Below are 20,982 nucleotides of genomic sequence, written 5' to 3'. Positions count from 1 at the left end.
CTTTCAGCTGTCCCCCATCTCTTAGTTTAAAAACTCCTCTATGATCTTTTTAATTTTACATGCCAACAGTCTAGTTCTGTTATGGTTTAGGTGGAGCCCGTTCTTCCTGTGTAGGCTCCTCCTTTCACAGAAGATCCCCCAGTTCCTAATAAACCTAAATTGCTTCTCCCAACACCATCATCTCATCCATACATTCAGACCCTGCAGTTTTGCCTGTGGAACTGGAAGCATTTCAGAGAATGCTACCATGGAGGTCCTGGACTTTAATTTCTTACCTAGCAGCCTAAATATGGCCTCTAGGACCTCTCTATTATGTTTCCCTATGCCATTGGTGTGTGTATATATATATATATATATATATAATATATATATATATATATATATAAGCACATATACCATAACTACCACTCCTCCCCAGCACTGCACTTATGTCTATCTAGATGTCTCAAGAGGTTCGCAAGCTTTGTACCTTCCAGGCAATTCACCGTATGGCTGTCCTGGTCATCACAAACCAACTATGTATATTTCTAATAGCTGAATCCCTGGTTACTATTATCTGTTTGTGCCTAACAACTGGGATTCCCTCCCCCGTAGGGGTATCGTCAGTGCAAGAGGATACCGTGATATCATCTGGAAGGGGGGTCCCAACTTTTCCCTCCATTCCAGCTTGATGTTCTTCTTTCCCAAGACATTCATCCTCCTCCACAGTACAGAGGCTGAAATGTGGCCAGGAGCCTTTCAAATTATTTAAAAGCTAAAATCAGCATCCAGGGCCATATCACATCTCCCTGCTATAAAACTCACAGGATAGGTGGGTCTGTAAGGGGAGAGGGGAGATCTGTAAGGGCCCCCACGCTGCAATGGAAAGGTCAGAGTCATACTACAACATTTGCATAAGACATTTTTCCATGTCACAAACAACCTTGTTTGGCACAGATAATTTAACATTTCTGGCTAAAATCTGTCTTTTATTTTTTATCCTCAGCGTTTTAATACTTATAATCAATACAATAAAATCCACCAACAATGACAACTATAAGAGGAAACCTAACAATAAAAATCCTCAGTTAAGAGAAATCCTGCAGATGTAGACCATCCTACATGAATATGTGATGGCAAAATAAAAATAAATGCATAAACATAAATGCAGAGTTCCCACCAACTGGATGCAATGCTAATGTCCTTTTAAATGACTGAATCTCTAGTGTTGGCAAGGCAGCGATTCTTTTAAATGCCATGTTGCTGATAACCTTGTCTTTCCCTGAAGGAGCTGCAGTCTCGTGTTCCTGAGGGGCAGTGTCTTTTTGAAGATCTCCTTAGTCTTCAGACAGTTGTTGGGACCTCTGAAGACGTGGAGGACCTGCGTTATCAATGGATGCTCTATAAATCTAAACTCAAAAACTCCAGCAGCTCATTGGTAGGTGAATGGGCATCAGAGGTGTTAGTATTAAATACACTGTAGTACTTTTCCGTAATTCTTTTAGGTAACCACTGCTTTTTGACAGCTATAGTCCCAATCCAGTAAGGACATAAACAGGTGCTTAACTTTCAGTGTATAGGTAATCCCACTGAAGTCAATTGAATATATTTATATATACACGCACTTTCAATATTCAATTAGAAATCCTGTGGCCTCTTTGTCTCCACACAAGCAATGCTCATTACTTTTCCTTGAGTAAAGACTTCAGATTTGGCCCAATAGTGATATCATCTAACATGATATTGTGTAAGGGACTGGGGCATAGATGGTCTTGCCTAGTGGTCTCAGCTGGGCTGAAGCTGCCCACCAGGGACAGGAGTCGCTGAGCTGGAGTTGGAGGAATTGCAAGGCTAGATCTCATAAACAAGTGTCAGGGTCAGAGTCAGGCCAGGGTCAGAGACTGGAGATCAGAGGCAGAACTGAGGGTTGAAGTCAGGCTGGAGTCAGAGATCAGATATCAGGAGTAGAGGCGAAGTCTGGCATTGCAGCACACTGAAATCTGTGTAGTTGCCCAGACAACTTCCTGGGGCAACTACTGGGGTTAAGTAGGGGCACTTGGCCAAACAGAGGGCTGCAGGGTACTGTCACTCTGGGTCTCTTGGGTTGTATTTCCTGAGGCACCTACTCTCCACAGTGCTCCCTGGCAATGCCTCCATATTGCCTCCCAGGGGTACTGTGGGAATATCAACTCCCCTACATTCTAGAGACCTGGGTTCTAGTCCCTGGGCCCTTATACCATGTAGTTGGTATGTGTGTGTGTAATATATAACTTTCTCTTAGACATGTAATGAGGCAATCCCAATCAGGGGCTTCCTTCCCTTCCCCCGCCTGCTCCTTCTCTCCCCCACAGGATGTTCTTTTGCACAATTACTGTAACAAGGTTATATGCCCACATAACTTTATTTGTGTAATTGTCTTCTGTTCTGTGGTGCTCTGTGAGTCAATGTGATCAGTATAGTCAAGAACAGAACCAATTGTCTCAGAAAGAAACTACAAAAGGCGCCAGTTTCTTTATCACATTCACTTCATGGGCTTAGCATTTGGAATGGTATAAAGAGCTGATGTCATAGACAATTGTAATTGATTTTAATGTGAGGACCAAAGTATAGGTCTGGGTAAACATAAAGTTTTATATCAGAGAGTTGTATGTGAAAACATTGTAAAGAAGATGGAGTTTATCCAGTAACAAATATTGCAAATAATGATAAAGATATTTACAGTTAGTTTAACATAAATTTGCATAGTTAAGTCCTGATTTTCCAAAGTGACTAGTGATTCTGGGTGCCAAACTTTGAGGCCTGGTTTTTAGATTGTGGGTACCTGGCACTTTTGGCAATAAATCCTCTTTAAAGTATTGTAACTTGGGCACCTGAAAAATGAGCCACCTAAAATGACTCAATATTTTAGAAAACCTTGGCTGTAAGGTGTGGGAGAAAATCTGTAGTTTTAGTCCTTCTCCGCTAGTCTTCAAAGAAGCTGTCAATGAGTTTCAAATTGAAAGTATTTATTTAGAACACAAATCCTTTGATTTGCAGTGGAGGTGAAGGGCAGTCTCTGTTAATCAGAAATAGTGTAAAATCAGAGTTATTGTGTGGTACATTTTTTGCCCAAGTACCTTGTGTAAGAATACATTTAGTCAATAGGTGTCAGTAAAATCAAAGCTATTTCTTAGGTAACACTGCATCTAACTTACATTGTTAGGAAACAAAATCCATTTGGGCTTTATTTCTGTTGTGCATTAAAAAGCTCATTAAACACCAATCACCTGCTGTTTCAGCCTATCCAGATGACCAGAAATTTGAAAGAAACGTTCCCCCTGTGAAATGAATATTCCATTATAGGTTCCACTGGGATCTCAGTTTCATGGTATTTTGTGTTTGTGTTTATATTTTTCTTTTTTTTAAACAGACTCCTAGATCTTTGGAAGAACCTGATGGATTCAGAAAGGTACAAAATTTTCCAATCATTAAACTCAGAAATGTTAGATTAGAGGTTTCACAGGTAATTACTTTTAAATGAGATTTTTTTTAAGGTTCTTTAAAAGAGTTGGATGCCTTAGGATAAGTGTCTATGTAAAGTACCTTAATAAGGAAGCTGCTCTTCTACAAGGCCCGGGGTACATTTAAAAATTAGATCAACCTAGCTCCGTCGTTCAGGGCTCTAACATTTTTCTTTCTTTTTTTTTTGCACCCTGAGCACCATAACTAGGTTGACCTAACCCCCAGTTGAGATGAGGCTAGGTTGATGGAAGAATTCCTGCAGAGTTGGGTTAACTACTTCAACAGAAAAATCCATTCCACTGGTATAGGTTATACTTCGGTTGTAAGTGACACAGATGCAGCTGTAGCTGACCTGCTGTAGAAGCTATAGTGTAGACCAGTGGTTTTTAACCTGCGGGCCGCTTGCGGCCCACTTAGCACATAGTTGCAGCCCATGTGACATCCTCAGGGCCATACAGGTTATATATATATATATTGTGTGGATGCATCCCACATAACACATAGAGGAGAGCTGCATATGCGGCCCACAGTGGTAAAGAGGTTGAGAAATATTCCAAGTTTAAAAAGGAGAAGCAGTTTCCTTTTTAAGGGTATTGCCCTTGGACTATCCTGCCATCACAGAAGCATAGGAATTGGATGTCTGTCCATCTCCTGTGTAGATGAGGGTGAACATTTTTGAAAGTGCCTAATAATAATTAATAAACATTTGGGAGCTTACATCCTCTCCTCAGCATTCTCTACTGGCTGTGTTAGGTGGCTCTCCACTCAGTGTGTGCTGGCTTTTATGAATCCTGTTCTTAGGTGCCTATCTGTCCCTGTGCATTATATGGGGAGTCTGGGCACCTAACTTGGTGCTGTGGATTCCAATAGGGAGTGGGATGCCTAAATGTTATGCATTGCAATGCTGAGCCTAAGTCTCCTTTGTAGATCTAGCCCTTAGGAGCCTAAATCTCATTGGAAGTCAACACTAGCCTGGTGGGCTTTGCGGAGTCCCAGAATTGAGTATTCCCCCGGTGTAGTTTTGTGTAAATGAATCACATTGTCTAGTGCTTGCACAACCTTGTACAGAATTGTAAATCCCTTGCTTACAAGTCCCCTGCTGATTAATGGTTGTTTAAGGCTGGCCTGGGTATTGGTCACCTCCTTTGTTGTTACTGGAGAACTATCAGTGGGCGACTCCCAAACTCACAACATATTTCAATAACAACCATCTAACAGAATCTCATAACTTCATACACACTAACAATATACATATTTTGACAGAACAATGGGTCTCAGCAGATATCTTACATGGCATGCTTTGTATGAAACAACACACCCATATAGGAATGATGTATATGGGGGTTACTGGGTGCTACTGTGGGGTACAGTGTGTTACAGGTTCCTAATTCACATTTTGAAATTTTAATTTAGCTCATCCAGTCCATGTCCCTTCAAGTGAAGAATTGTAGGTAAAGTAAGGTAATATGCCTAATGCTATTAGACTAAGCCCTGATTCTGTGCAGCATTCTGTGAAGGAATTTCTCTTGGGACTCACATAAAAGGCTGAAACAACAAAGAGCAGAGACAGTAGAAAAGACAAAAAGGGATAGGCTTGAAAGAAAAGAAGAAAACACCAGCTTTTGATTAAAGTTCAGGAACAGTTCTTCTTTTGGAGCCTGATCTTGAGTCTTTCCATTTCCCTTAATGGGATTGAATCAAGCCCTTTATCTCTACCAGCATTTGCTTGGTTCATAAAGTTGGCTCCCACTTTACATCATCTCATCTGCCATGTTGTTAGATTGTATAGATTGAGACTTTATTTACACAATACAAAGTTAAATGAATGGATAATGAGTTTTGTGATTATATCACCACACAAATAACTCTTGATCTCTCCCCCTGAGAACAACATCTCACTCCTGTTAAGGGATGCTAAACACTCACACCTGGCATTAAGTCCCCTTGTTATGCACACCTCATCTTGTCATCCCTGAGTCCTCCCCATGCCAAGGCTTCCCAATGCAGCAAGGCTATTCCCCAGGTGTACCAAAGATGCGGTAAAGCCCTACCCAGTTCTTATCCTGGTGAAGTACTAGTATGTGCATTGTGATACCCACACCTCTCTTGAATAATTCTGGCCAATCTTGAACCCTCATGGTAACCCCCAAAGCCTTTACGTTATTGCACCTGCAGCTCAGCACTAGGCATTGGGTGTAGTGAACCAAATAGCAAGATCACTGGATGTTTTTTCAGCATGATAGCTCAAGTGGCAAGAATCTTCCCTTAAGTTCCTGATCAGACTAGGAAAACAATGTGTCATCTTAATTCCTGCTGTAGAAGCTGTCAGACATTGAGTAAAACTACTTTTCCTTGGTAATGACCCTAAAGGGAAAATTCAAAAAACCGATCAAGGACTTTTTTTTTTAATATGGCTCTCTTGGTCAGAGTTGCGTGTAGCGGAAAATGCTTGTGGCTCTGTTGTATCTCCATTGAGCAGTGAGATTCCATCCTTGACTTCAGCACAGCACCTTAATGTTGGCTGGTACTCAGTCTCTCTCATCCTCTTGAGCCATGTCCAGATACACAGGTCATTTCCGATGATACCTGCATGAAATATTGGCCGGTTAGTATCAGTTAGGCCCACACTAGGCAAGTCATCCGTGCCAAGGAGTACTGAAGCCCTTCCCTGACTTCTGAACAACTACCCAGTGCAAAGGGGGAGAGACAAAGAAATTCAGAAGAAGAATGAAAAAAGAAAAGGAGTACTTGTGGCACCTTAGCGACTAACCAATTTATTTGAGCATAAGCTTTCGTGAGCTACAGCTCACTTCATCGGATGAAATGAGAACACGTTGTGGGCGAGAATACAATAGTTCCCTTTCCACCTAAAAGAACATTGTCAGGCAGTTCTAGGTGCCAGGTGATTTAGAAATGCTAATGATCCAGATGCTGCTGTCGTTTATACCCGCCAGTGTACACCAGTGATGGTCCATGGACCTCAATGGAGTTATCCCAGATTCATATTGCTGCCACTGAAAGCAGAATTGGGTCCATTATGACTAGAAATACATCTATGAGTTAAACATCCCCTGGCATAACAGCATGGGTCCTAACTCATGAGAATTAGAAAGTGACATTGACCAGTCTGGTCTCAGTGCTATCTGAGCTGGGAGAAGGACAAAAAGCATAAATGGGGAGGTGCAAATGAGAGTTTTAAAATATTTGTAGTAGTTTTTTAAAATTCAGGTTAAATAATCTATGATGTTGTTAGTAGCTGAGTGAAGGATTTTTAAATATACGTTTTATGTCGGTTGCATCCCTTCAAAACTGCAGCAAATGAAAATTCTCTGGGTGAATGACTAATAATGCCCTATGTTAATTAACTTGTACCTGAAATAGTGCACCACTCATGGGAAAGGGCTGAATCACCTCATAACTTGTAAAATCCACTCCCCTCAGCATATGTGCAGTAGGAGCAGACCCCGGTTTGGGGGACTTGAATGGTGTCTAGGCCATGTGCTGATCCTCTGCTCAGGGGGTGAATTTCATCTTGGATGATTTGTGCCATCCCTCTTCCATGTGGAGCCTTATAGAAGCAGCAGCAGGGGCACGATGTCAGGTGCTGAGTTGATCTTTTGCTTCCGTGACGTGTTTTTCCTGGTGATTCTCATTTCCTCTTCCGTGTTTTAATAGTTTGGGGTGGGGGATAGAAGGGCACAGATGCTGCCAGTCTCATTCCATGTCGTTCTGCTTCCATTCCATTGCCTCGCTGCATGGCTGAATGTTGTCAGAGCCTCTTCCATTTATGACAGGTTTCAGAGTAGCAGCCGTGTTAGTCTGTGTTCGCAAAAAGAAACGGAGTACTTGTGGCACCTTAGAGACGAACCAATTTATAAGCTTATGCGCAAATAAATTGGTTAGTCTCTAAGGTGCCACAAGTCCTCCTTTTCTTTCTTCCATTTATATTAATGTGCTTCTTTCTACTCACTCCCTCTCTCATTCTTCTTGTCTACTGAGGACATGCCCCTTGCTAGACCTTCCCCCAGGATGAACACTGTGGGATAATGATCTCTTTAAGAGTAATATCTTATAGACGAACCAAAAAAAACCCAAAAAGCATTTGCAGGAAATTGTATCAGCGGCTGTGAGTTTTTGGCAGGTGCCTGTGATGGGGTAACATGTGTGTATTTGTGTCTGTAGTTTACCTAGCACATTGGGACATTATAGAGCAAATACTAACAATAATGATGATAAATGTTACCTTCAAAGGTTGGCTCCCAGCCAACTGAAAATATTCCATGAGCATTTTTAGAATAAACAGGAAATCCAAAACTTGTTATTTCTGAGGTTAGGTAGCACTGTTCGATTTTTTTTTTCAAAGTAATTACAGTTCCTTGCTGCACAAATAATTTTGGCTTTATTGTTTGTACAAACAAAATAATTAGGGTTTATTAAATTTGTAGTCACCTAATTGCTTCTCTTTGAGAAATTGCTGGATGTAATCTCAAGCGGCACATGGGCAAGAGGGAATGTGTAATTTAATCTTCTTTAGAAGTCACCATAGATCTTGAGTCAATCAAATTAATGCAGCCATCCAGGAAACTGTGGATAAAGCGATAGCACTCACTCCTTGTCTCGGAGAAAACAGTAATAACACAGACTGAACTTAAGATATGACGAGAAGTATACAGAAAACAAAATCCATTTACAGTAACACAGCATATATATATATAGTGTCCTGTTAAAAATGCATCATAGATTTTATGTCTTTGGTGGTCAGACTCATGGCAGGTGTTTGGTCATTTGAAGTCTGCTGTAAAATAACATGCTTGGTAAAATGGAAAATGCTTTTTAAAAAGTGCATTAAGGCGACATATTTTTCCCAGTTTAATGCATATTTTATGAACACTGAGGAAATCTTTCCTCCTAAGTAACAGAACTCTTTCCCCTTGAACCAAAACTTCAAGGCCAAATACACCAGATCTTTGGAGTAGTTCAGATCTGGATCTTAGATTTGTGGCTGGAGCCCATCTTTGCTCCAACCATGAACATTTTCTTCCCAAGGAGAATTTGCCTAAGTGGTTTTTGTTCATTTCTTGTGCACCCAGGCCAGCCTGTACGTTTAGGAATCAAACAACAATACATGACGCAAGTGTGCATGATTCACAGCAAAATGGACTTCTTACCATTTAAAACAGTGACATAGATTCACCCCTCCAGGGACATAAGTGTAGAATCCCTGCTTTCTGGGCTGACTGTGCAGGCCAGGGCTGCATAAGGGAGGGCAGCGTTCAGTTTCGCTGAGACTTTATAGGAGCCCCATCAGCAGACGTTCCAGGAAAAAGGCTGAATCAACCTGACTTTGCCTCCTCCCGTAGTGGGAGGCTGGGCCAGGCAGCTTCACTCACTATTGAACTGCCTTACTACTGCATCCTTATTCTGCTGCTAAGGGATCTTCTGGGGAGTGAATCTATCCCAGTGTTTGGAGATCTAGCACTGGTTACAGTACGTGCCCAGAAAGTGGAATCTCCTATTTATCCACATGACAAACCAGCACTGGCAGCAGCAGTGCAAGCTGCATACACTGCCCCATCCTGGGTCTGTAAGGTGAGACACCATCCTAGGAGTAAGAAGGTATCTTAGTTTCCATGTCCAATGAGTCCAAAGTGATATCTTGTATCATCTTTCTGCTGAGGATGCCAAGAAGCTTCCAATTAGTTCTGAATGAAGGTGTGATGTTCATTTTCTTTGCAAGAAAGATACTTCCAATGAACTGTTCTGGTAAAGGAAATTTTAGCATTCTTTTATGAAGGAATATTGTAATCACCCCGTAAATGCAGAAAGCCGGAGGGAGTTGTGGTGGCTAGAGGCAGAATAAAGTCAGTTTTTGGCACCTTTAAACACCTTTTTTATATTTGTATAAGGACTGCCATCCACCTTTGACTCTGGTAGGGTTCTCAATGCACTTGTTTGAATAGGACCAGTTTAAATGCATATTATCTTGTTTAGAAGCCTTAGCTATAATTCTGCTTGGGATTATTCAGCAGAACAAGGATAAACCAGAAAGTTGTGGCCAGGGTCCTTGTGTATAAAGAATTGTCGAAGGCTGCTCCAACAGATCCAGTGCCACCACTTTGCCTGTGGCATTATTATCCTAAGTGCAGGTTGTGACATATCTATCAGTAGAGCTGGCTGTCGTAAATTGATCCGTTTCACAGTAACATATTGGCAGCGTACTTAATTTTAAGCGACTTTGCAGCGGAAACTTTCAAATGTCGTCCACGTGCCTTCTGAGACTCAGGGTATGTCTACACTACGAAATTATTCTGATTTTACAGAAGTCGATTTTTGGGAACAGATTGGATAAAGTCGAGTGCATGCGTCCACACTAAGTACATTAATTCGGCGGTGTGCGTCCACAGTACCGTGGCAAGAGTCGACATTCCGAGTGGTGCACTGTGGGTAGCTATCCCACAGTTCCCACAGTCCCCGCTGCCCATTGGAATTCTGGGCTGAGCTCCCACTGCCTGATGGGGCCAAAAATTTGTCACGTGTGGTTATGGGTAAATGTCATCAGTCAACCCTCCCTCCGTGAAAGCAATGGCAGACAATCATTTCACGCCCTTTTCCCTGGATTGCCTGAGCAGACACCATAGCACGGCAAGCATGGAGCCCGTTCAGCTCACCGCAGCAGTTATGACCATTGTAAACACCCCGCATGTTATGGTACAGTTTATGCAGAACCAGAACCTGAAAAACCATGTGAGGAGGCAACGGCAGCGCGGTGACAAGAGTGATGAGGACATGGACACAGATTTCTCTAAAACCACAGTCCCCGGCAATTTGGAGATCATGATGTTGATGGGGCAGGCTCATGCCGTGGAACGCCGATTCTGTGCCCGGGAAACAAGCACAGACTGGTGGGACCACATAGTGTTGCAGGATTGGGATGATTCCCAGTGGCTCCAAAATTTTCGCATGCGTAAGGGCACTTTCATGGAACTTTGTGACTTGCTTTCCCCTGCCCTGAAGTGCAAGAATACCAAAATGAGAGCAGCCCTCACAGTTGAGAAGCAAATGGCAATAGCCCTGTGGAAGCTTGCAATGCCAGACAGCTGCCAGTCAGTCGGTAATCAATTTGGAGTGGGCAAATCTACTGTGGGGGTTGCTGTGATGCAAGTAGCCAATGCAAACATTGAGCTGCTGCTATCAAAGGTAGTGACTCTGGGAAATGTGCAGGTTATAGGGAATCCCATTGCAGCAAACCATCTACTAACTGTGGTGGGGCTATAGATGGAATGCATATCCCTATCTTGGGACCAGACCACCAGGGCAGCCAATACATAAACCGCAAGGGGTACTTTTCAGTGGTGAAGCAAGCACTGGTGTATCACAAGGGACGTTTCACCAACGTCAACATGGGATGGCCGGGAAAGGTTCATGACGCTCAGGTCTTCAGGAACTCTGGTCTGTTTAAACGGCTGCAGGAAGGGATTTACTTTCCAGACCAGAAAATAACTGTTGGGGATGTTGAAATGCCTATAGTTATCCTTGGGGACCCAGCCTACCCCTTAATGCCCTGGCTCATGAAGCCGTACACAGGTACCCTGGACAGTAGTCAGGAGCTGTTCAACTATAGGCTGAGCAAGCACAGAATGGTGGTAGAGTGTGCATTTGGACGTTTAAAGGGTCGCTGGCGCAGTTTACTGACTCGCTCAGACCTCAGTGAAACCAGTATTCCCATTGTTATTGCTGCTTGCTGTGTGCTCCACAATCTCTGTGAGAGTAAGGGGGAGACGTTTATGGTGGGATGGGAGGTTGAGGCAAATCGCCTGGCCACTGAATATGCGCAGCCAGACACCAGGGCGGTTAGAGGAGCACAGCAGGAAGTACTGAGAATCAGAGAAGCTTTGAAAACCAGTTTCATGACTGGCCAGGGTACCATGTGACACTTCTGTTTGTTTCTCCTTGATGAAAACCCGCTCCCTTGGTTGGCTCTAATTCCCTGTAAACCACCCGCCCTGCCCACTTCGATCACAGCTTGCTTGCAAAGGAAATAAAGTCACTATAATTTAAAAACCATATATTCTTTATTCATTGATTATAAAAATAGGGAGATAACTCACAAGGTAGCCCGGGTGGGGTGTGGGAGGAGGGAAGGAAAAGGCCACTTCAAAACTTGTTGAATGCCAGCCTTCTGTTGCTTGGGCTGTCCACTGGGGTGGAGTGGTTGGGTGCCCAGAGCCTCCCTCCCAACTCCCCTGCATTCTTGGGCATCTGGGTGAGGAGGCTATGGAACTTGGGGAGGAGGGAGAGCAGTTAAACAGGGGCTGCAGCGGCAGTCTGTGATCCTGCTGCCGTTCCTGAACCTCCACCAGACGCCGGAGCATGTCCGTTTGATCCCGCTGTAGCCCCAGCGTTGCATCCTGCCTCCTCTGCTCTTCCTGCCGCCACTTCTCATCTCAATCATCCCTCCTGTCCTCACGTTCATGGGCTGATTTCCTGTACTGTGCGACTGTGTCCCTCCACACATTCTGCTGAGCTCTGTCAGTGCCAGACAACTGCATGAGCTCAGAGAACATTTCATCGTGAATGCGTTTTTTTCACCCCCTTATCTGAGATAGCCTTTGGGATGGAGGAAGGAGGCTTGAAACATTTGCAGCTGTGGGAGGAAAAAAAGGGAGTGAAGTATTTTAAAAGATACATTTTACAGAACAATGGCTATACTCTTTCACAGTGAACAACATGATTCACATTACATAGCACATGTGATTTAAGTACAAGATCACATTTTGCATCTTATATTGAGTGCCTGTGCCTTTGGTGTTAAGAGATCACACACGCAGGGCCGGGCAACTGAATTCAACTTGCAGGTGGCCATGGTAAGCCATAGTCTTTTGGCTTCTGCAACCTTCATAACAGCAGTGCCCTCCTTTCCCATACCAAGCAAAGCCTGTTGAGTTGGCCATTTAGCGCTGCGGTTTTCATGTTAACGTGCAGCAGCAGAAACCAAACTAACCCCGCCCCCCATCCAATTCTCTGGGATGATCGCTTTACCCCTCCTCCCACCGCATGGTATCAGGGAAGATCCCTGCTAGCCAAACGCGAACAGCTCAGCGCCAATGCCCCCTCCCCCCCCACCACATGGCTAACTGCAGGGAGGATTTCTTTTCAGCCACAGGCAAACAGCCCAGTAGGAACGGCCACCTCTGAATGTCCCCTTAATTAAATTCCCGTATTTCAACCAGGTTACCATGAATGATATCACTCTTCTGAGGATAACACAGAGAGATAAAGAACGGATGTTGCTTGAATGCCAGCAAACACTGGGACCATGTGCTGCCAGGCTTTGTCATGTAATGATACCAGATTACTTGCTACTAGCATGGCGTGTGGTAAAGTGTCCTACCATGGAGGACAAAATAAGGCTGCTCTCCCCAGAATTCTTCTGCAAAGGCTTTTAGAGTACCTCCAGGAGAGCTTCATGGAAATGTCCCTTGAGAATTTCCGCTCCATCCCCAGACACGTTAACAGACTTTTCCAGTAGCTGTACTGGTCACGAATGCATCCCAAGTCCTCAGGGCTAATTAATAATTAAAAAACGCTTGCTTTTAAAACATGTATTATATTTAAAAAGGTACACTCACCAGAGGTCCCTTCTCCGGCTTGGTTGAGTTGGGAGGGTATTTCAGTCAGGGTGATAAAAAGATCCTGGCTGTCGGGGAGAACGGTGTGCTGTGTGCTCTTCTCAAACTCATCCTCCTCCTCCTAATCTTCCCCGTCTGCAAAATCCTCAGGCATGGCGGAGAGTACCCCATCATCCGAGTCCACGGACAGAGGTGGGATAGTGGTGGCACCCCCCGCCCTAGAATTGTATGCAGCTCAGCTTAGAAGTGGCATGTCAGGGGCTCTGTCCCGGAGCATCCGTTTGATTCTTTGGTTTTCTGGTATGCTTGTCTGAACTCCTTAGGTTTCACGCGGCACTGTGTTGCGTCCCTGCTGTAGCCTCTGTCCCTCGTGGCTTCGGAGATTTTTTGAAATGTTTTGGCATTTCGTCTTTTGGAATGTAGTTCTGATAGCATGGATTCGTTTCCCCATACAGCGATCAGATCCAATACCTCCCGTTCAGTCCATGCTGGAGCTCTTTTTCAATTCTGGGACTGCATGGTCACCTGTGCTGATGAGCTCGCCTGGCCAAACAGGAAATGAGATTCAAAAGTTCCCAGGGCTTTTCCTGTACACCTGGCCAGTGCATCCAAGTTCAGAGTGCTGTCCAGAGCAGTCACAATGGTGCACTGTGGGATAGCTCCCAGAGGCCAATACCGTCGAATGGCATCCACACTAACCCTAATTGGAAACGGCAATGTCGATTTCAGCGCTAATCCCCTCATCGGGGAGGAGTACAGAAATTGGTTTTAAGAGCCCTTTATGTCGAAAAAAATGGCTTCATTGTGTGGACGGGTGTAGGGTTTATTCAATTTAATGCTGCTAAATTCGACATAAACTCATAGTGTAGACCAGGCCTTAAAGTGTAAACTGCTGGTTTGTTTCTTGCTGTGATTTTAAACTGACCCTTGTACAAAGACTCTGGCTGATAGTCTAGTCAACTTTGTGTACTTCTGAGTGCACCGGAGGAATTAAAACCCCTGGGATTTGCCTGTCTACTTATGAAGTGGGCAGCTTTCAAAATTCCCCACAGATGTTGCGTGGGCATGCACAGCCCCCACCCACCTATTTTAAAAGAACATTAAAGTTACAAAGCCAACTATTTCACAGGTAAGAAATGCCAGAATTAATATTGTGTGTGTAATCTTAGTTCAGCCCCCTGTGCATTATGATACAGTCTTTAATTATATGATCACATGGTTTTTTTCCCACAGGACCTCTGATATGTACAGCAGCTCTGGAGGTGCTTTTTTTTTGACTGATATGCCTGGCACATATAGGTAGCAGCAAAGTCATTAACTCACAGATAAGTTCTGTACCATTAGCTGGACAGGCTGTGGTTTACGATGCTACTATCTCTTAGCTTAGAACAAATTAACAAAACATTCTCCTGTATTCTGGATTATGATCAAAACCAAGTCAGAGGGAGAGTGATAACTGTAGTAAAATATTCTTTGCAGTGTTGTTGTAGCCATGTTGGTCCCAGGATATGAGAGTGACAAGGTGGGTGAGGTCATATCTTTTATTGGTCCAATTTCTGTGAAAGAGACAGAGACCAGGCTTTCGAGCTACAAGAGCAAAAACAAACTGGTGTGTGAAATACAAGTTTATGACCTTGCTATATGATCAGGCAAAATGGAGAAGCTGGGCTGTGTAGGAAAAAGTTATTCTTCAACCCCAGCAAGGAAACAGGCTAGAAACTGCAGGCAAAGTAAATTCATTTTCCTTTCCTCAAGTTTTTCCCCAGTGTGAAAGTGCCTCTTTGCAGAGTACATGTAATGCCAGATTTGGCTACTGTTAGTCTCATTGAGTGGTATCTTACTCTACTAAAAGCCACAGTGAAATAAAGTCTTTGCTTATAAATAAGGCAGTCTCAGAAAAATAGTATATGTAAGATACACAGAGCCATGAAAGGCAGTATTGTTTTGCAGATTTTAGTAGTGGATCTTGAAGCACTTGACAAGCGGTATTTAAGCCTTGTGACACATCTGTGGGTAAGGCCATTCCGTTTTACAGAGGAGGAAACAGAGCCATGGTGTCTTATCCTTGCATTGAATTAATGACCAGGCTTGGGAGTAGAGTCCATGTGTTTCTTGTAGCCCTAAGGCACAACTCCTGCTGGCAGGCATTATACGGAGCTCTGTCAGCTGGGCTTCCAGACGGTCAGGGCTAGAACGTGCCTATTAGCCATAGCTCTGTCTTGAGCAGAGCGTGGAGCCACACCACCCCAGAGGGGGCATGGAGGAGCCTGCCTCAGAGGCCATTTCTCCTGGAGTTTGTGGATGCACTGTGGGAGTGCATCCCGTACTACACCCCTCTCCATCCCTGAGGCTGGCGAGGGTGGTAGGGACCTGACTCTGCCCCCTCCTGGCCCCATTTTTGCACCTTCAGGATTATTCAGGCAGTCCATGGAAGTTGAGGGGAAGACTCCATGCACCCTTCCCAACACTGCTGAGCACCTGCTGAAGGCCAAGCAGAGTTTGGCCCTCAGTGAGCAACCTCCTCCCCTCTACACCTCCCTAGGGGAGCTGGCACAGGCAAGAGAGAGACTATACTTACTGGCAACATGGATGCCCTAGGGAGTCTAAGGAAGTCCTGCATACTCTTAAGGCACCTGCTGGATGACAACAGAAGTGGAGCTGAGCCACAAATGGAAAAGCCTAGCATCTTTGCACCCCCTCTCCAGCAGGAATAAATAACTAGGAGGGCACATGCAGAGCAGCTGGCTTGGCAATTAGACAGCTCCAAACATAAGGAGAGGGGGTGCAGAGACAGTAGGCTTTTCCATTTGTGGCTCAGCTCCATTTCTGTTGTCATCCAGCAGATGCCTTAAGAGTATCCAGGACTTCCTTAGATTCGCTAGGGCAATATTGAATTCTGGAGAGTTATCTGATGGGAATTGCAAAAGCACCAAAGGGAGTTAGGAGCACAAGTCATATTGAAAATCAATTAACTCCCTCAGGTGCTTTTGAAAATCTCATCTGTAATGTCCGTCCCTCACTGAGCTATTCCCTGTTATAGGGACCTCTCCTTTAATAATACTGATATTAAACCTTGTGCCAGAGAGAATAGTACTTCCACGTCTTGTTCCTGGTAGAAGTGCTTATTTTCTGACAGTGGGAGAAAGATTTAGTCTTCGTCTTCACAAGGCAAGGATAATTCTGCCCCAAATCTTCCATCAAACAAAACTACCACTGTTGGCAAATAGTAATAAACATGGTCTGGTTTTGCATGGCTCTGGAGTCTGAAAGACAGGAATCTAGAACAAGTGTCTCTACCACATTGCTGCACTAGGCTATTGTGGTGGCAATGGAGAATTAAACAGGAATAGAGAATAACTACTGAAAAGAGAAATCCCTAGTGAAATTCCATTGATTTACATGGCTCCCAGGAGACTGTGGTGATGTTGAAGAAGAGCCTGTTTTGTAGAATCTAGAGCTGAACCCTGAATGCTTCACTCAGGACTTGATGCTGCCACCTGCACTCATGGTAATTAGTACATTACTCTCTGACTAACCCCTTTGTAATCAGTGGGACTATTCAACATAAGGGTACGAATTCCCTCCCCCTGGCCCAGTTTTTATTCAGTCCTTAATTGGGCAAAACTCTCATTTAAGAGCGTACTAAGGACTTCAGGATTTGGCCTGTAGGACTAATAGAAAGGAAAAAGCTATAAGGACAGCCAGTTGTGTCTAGTGCGTTGGACACAATAGTCAAGAACAGTACATCCATATGTAGAAATGGCTCCTGCAATGCTACCAGGGTCACTAAGCTTTGATTTGCTGTGTAAATGCCAGCTGTACACAGTGAAGTTCCATCAGGGAACACCTTCATTTAGACTCCCAATTTTTTCTAGTACTTCACTGAAAGCAAAAGAGGAACACAAGCAGCTGAAGCACCTGACCTATTCTCAAAGGGCTGGGAGTTTTCACGGACTTCAGTGGAATTTGGATCAGGCGTTAACCCAGTCGCAATGCAGCAAGTCAGAAAGGGTAGAACAAACAGCTGTCACTCTGTTGCCTCAACATCCGCCAGATCCAATAACTAGATCTCCATCGGTCATTTGATACGGCAGAAATAAACCAGCTGGTAACAGAATAATATTTTTACAGAATCATTATCTCGCTCTGAAACTGTGTCTGCTTGTGTGCCTTGGCAATTTCTATAAATGCCCCAGCACTTATATTTATAGCGCCAGGAGGTTGAGGAGCTTAGTTACCAGGGGGAGAAACATCTCCACAATTTCTAATACAGACCATTCATCTGTGACAACATTCTAGTCTGTTGACATTATCTTCTCTGCTGGTGTTTTCAAAGGGCAGTGTCTGTTGGTAATGCAGTGGGAGGAAGGTATTGCCTGGTAATCCGAGATAAATGGGAGCCAGGAGTTTGAATTTCTAATCCTAGCTCTGACACTGGCTTTGAGCAAGTCACTTAACTTCTCTGTTTCCTCATTTGTGAAATGAGGATAGTACCCTTCACAGGTGTGTTATGAGAATTAATTAGTTAAGATTCGTAAAGCATGTAAATGACTGGTATTGCGTAGATGCTAAATATTATTACTGTGCTGCCAATGTAAATCTATGCCTGCTGAAGAAACTGCCTCATCCGAGTATTTGTCTACTTTTTAACCATTTTTTTCTGAGAGAGATCTTTAATAATCACCAGGAATCCTGCCACTGTGAATCCTCCACTTTAATGAGTATTTCCTGAAGTCCCAGGCCCAAATTCTGGTCTGTAACATTGGTGTATATCCAAAGCAATATTCTATTGCAGTCAATAGAATTGACTATTCTATTCAATATTCTATTGCGGTCAATAGAATTATTCTTGATTTACACCAGTGTAACGGAGCAGAATTTGGCTCTTCTCTTCCTTTCGTGGAACTCTATTATAATGATCACTGAGCATCAAATGTGAGTTTAAGGGGTACTTCATGTTAAAGCCAGCTTTCACCATCTGTTGTGCTTCTCCCTTGTCTTTGTCATTCGGTTGCACCTCGTGAAGTATAAAATTTGTCTGGCAAAGCATGAGAAGCAGTGGATTGACTGTAACAATGCGGAGCCTTCTCCTGCCTTCCCTACCCAGGGGGAAGGTCAGCAATAAACAGAGAGGGCCCAAGGATCAGACTGCACTGGGAGACCAAACCAAATCAAATCTCTGAGAGAACTGGCCATAATGAATACAAACAATATATGAAGCTCAAGCTCCTCTACTAAGACGAAGCCTAAGGCTGTTTGGCTTCTCCCAGGAAGCAAAGCTTTCATTTTGCTGTGACATATTAGCTGCTAAAATAGACTTTTTCTCCTCAGTAATCAGAAACCTGACCCAGGATTGTTGTTTTCTTCCTCCAATGAAGCCAAGCAATAATTCTCAGGAAAATAATTCCTAGTACTGAGGTCTGTTAGCCCAGGGAATAACCTAAGAGAAGTGGTTCAAGCGTCATCACTGGAATCAGTCAAACTGTACAGAACCTGCAGGAATATATCACGGGGACCAGTTCTGCACTGGAAAAGATGGGCTAAAAGGTCTTTTCCACCTCCGTTATCACTGATTCTAGGAAATATTTTAGGTGTCTTTACTCCCTGCCCCTCGCGCCTCCCCCAATTATTGTCATTATTTTTCTTGTTAATGTGCTCAATAAATCCATCATCCCCATTTGGTTTGTGTCTTTTAGAGACGTCCAGGGGGGATGTGTCCTTTCCTGCACCGCGTGTGCTGGGCAGCGCTGCCGCTGCAGATACTCCTGCTGTTCTTGCTGCTCCTGGCGTTTCTGCTCCCCCTGGTGGAGGAGACCCACAGCTGCAAGCTTGCCAACAACTTTGCCCGCTCCTTCAACTTGATGCTGAGATATGAAGGCCCTCCTCCAACTTAACTCCTCTACAGGCACGTGGCGAGAAGTGACTGGCTTAGACATCCAGGCTGCTTTTTCCTAGGTGTCTTGACTATTGCTAATCCTCTAAATCTAGGGCTTCTAACATGGCCACCAGATTAACTGGAAACGTCATCAAATAAACACCGTATAAGGTTAGTCCATATAAATCAGGTATTAACAGTTAGAGCTAAATTAATATTTTTACAATATTATATGAATATATTTATACTATGAGTGTGTATATATATATATATATATATTGTGTGTATATAACTATAATGAAAAACATCTAAACTCCACTGTTTTGCTCTAATCCTGCAATATTTTTGCTTCTGCCTTTGTTCAGCAACGAATAGCAGATATTTTAAAAAACTGAGTTCTTGGTGTTTACAACTGAAATCAAAGTGAGTGTGAGAAAATAAGGGATGTTCTGTGGAATCATGTGCCAGGAAAAATTGTCTCTGAGAGTGAGATGCAATGGAATCATGTTTAAATACGCTGTTTAACATTAGGCTTTAGCAAAAGGGGAAGTTTCTATTTGGGATTAGTAGCTAGTTTTTCTATTGCTTGATCCAGTCATCACTGTTGTCAATGCAAAAACTTCCATTGACATCGGTGTGAGACCAGGCCCACAGTATATTCAAATGCTCTTTGTGACAGTCTACCAACTTTTTCTAATGCTTTGTCTTCTGTCACTCCTGAAGTCAGAGAGGTAAAACCAGGCAAGGAAAGCTGAAAATAATGGGGCATTTTTCTAAACCTCACTCTAAACCAAATTGTAATTTTTATTTTATTTTGTGCAGCTTCAGTATACAAAGCTCTGTGTAGCAGTGAGCTGTGCAAAAGAGAAAAATATGATCTTGTCCCCCCCCTTTTAAACTATGAAGATCATCCACACGAATGGTTTTGGCACAGAAATTGCTCTGGGATGGACCACATGATCTGGACAATGCGATGTAGCTTGTCTCAGCATCAGCATACAAACTGGCCAAAGCGCAGAAATACATTAACAAATGCAGTCAGTAGACATGATTCCTTCCTAGCCGGCGTTATGTCAGTGGTTTGCTAACAAAACGTGACATGGTGTAATTGCATCAAGCACAATTGTGCTACAAGTTTTTCAAAAGGCTGAGGTCTGGGACACGGAGGATTGTCATCCTTTTACCTAGCCTCAGGCCTGTTTTCATCAGCTCTTCTTTTTTAACAGGAATGTCTGCGCTCAATATGCTTTTTAATGGAAGTGCAGTTCACAGTGTTATTATGAGGAAACAACCATTTCGTGGTGGTGTTTTACCTAATGGGAGCCTGCGTCTTGTCCAAAGACGGGAAAGGGGATTGTTTCAAATACTTTGCGGCACTTCTTTGGTTCGCCCCCATTTTTCCTGTTCATTTTTATCCTCAGAGGCATAGTCATCAGATTGTCAGTCAAAAAATCTGAGCTAGTTTCCCCTGGCCTGGCGATTTCTTCGGATGAAATTTGAATTCTAGGTAGTGGCAACTGACTTTTTGTCTCTCTCCAAACAGAATCGTACCAATTCTATAGTGGGTACGCACTACTGTAGACTTGTAGGTGGGACTCACTTTTTTTTGTACCATAAAACCTACAAGAGGTTCATTACATCCTGCCATATTCTACTCTGCATACAAAACACCAATCCCCTATCGTAATACATGGGACTTCTGTGCCAAAATAAAAGGTAGAATATGGCCCATCGTTACATATGTTACATTATTGGAAGTAAATTATGTACTAACTACAGACCCAATTCCATTAAGTATAATGGTGATTACATGGAACATAAGAACGGCCATACTGGGTTAGACCAAAGGTCCATCTGGCCTAGCATCCTGTCTTCCGACAGTGGCCAACGCCAGGTGCCCCAGAGGGAATGAACAGAACGGGTCATCGTCAAGTGATCCATCCACTGTCACCCATTCCCAGCTTCTGGCAAACAGAGGCTAGGGATACCATCGGCCCC

General features: G+C 43.6%; 1 protein-coding gene across 1 annotated transcript in view; it reads left to right on the top strand.

Moving 5' to 3' along the window:
• The window catches only part of SYNE3 (spectrin repeat containing nuclear envelope family member 3), an 83,931-nt gene extending 64,747 nt beyond the window's left edge, over positions 1-19,184 (top strand). The window contains exons 16-18 of the mRNA XM_084632673.1: positions 1,268-1,417; positions 3,389-3,427; positions 18,806-19,184. Of these exons, the coding sequence (XP_084488799.1) occupies positions 1,268-1,417; positions 3,389-3,427; positions 18,806-19,003 (387 nt within the window). The 3' untranslated portion in view covers positions 19,004-19,184. The remainder of the gene's footprint in view (positions 1-1,267; positions 1,418-3,388; positions 3,428-18,805) is intronic.
• The last annotated feature ends 1,798 nt before the right edge of the window (positions 19,185-20,982 follow it).

Source organism: Lepidochelys olivacea, assembly GCF_965140295.1.
Source record: "Lepidochelys olivacea isolate rLepOli2 genome assembly, chromosome: 6".
Taxonomy (NCBI): Eukaryota; Metazoa; Chordata; order Testudines; family Cheloniidae; genus Lepidochelys; species Lepidochelys olivacea.
Note: the sequence above shows the minus strand (reverse complement) of the source record. Positions and strands in the feature narration are given on the sequence as shown.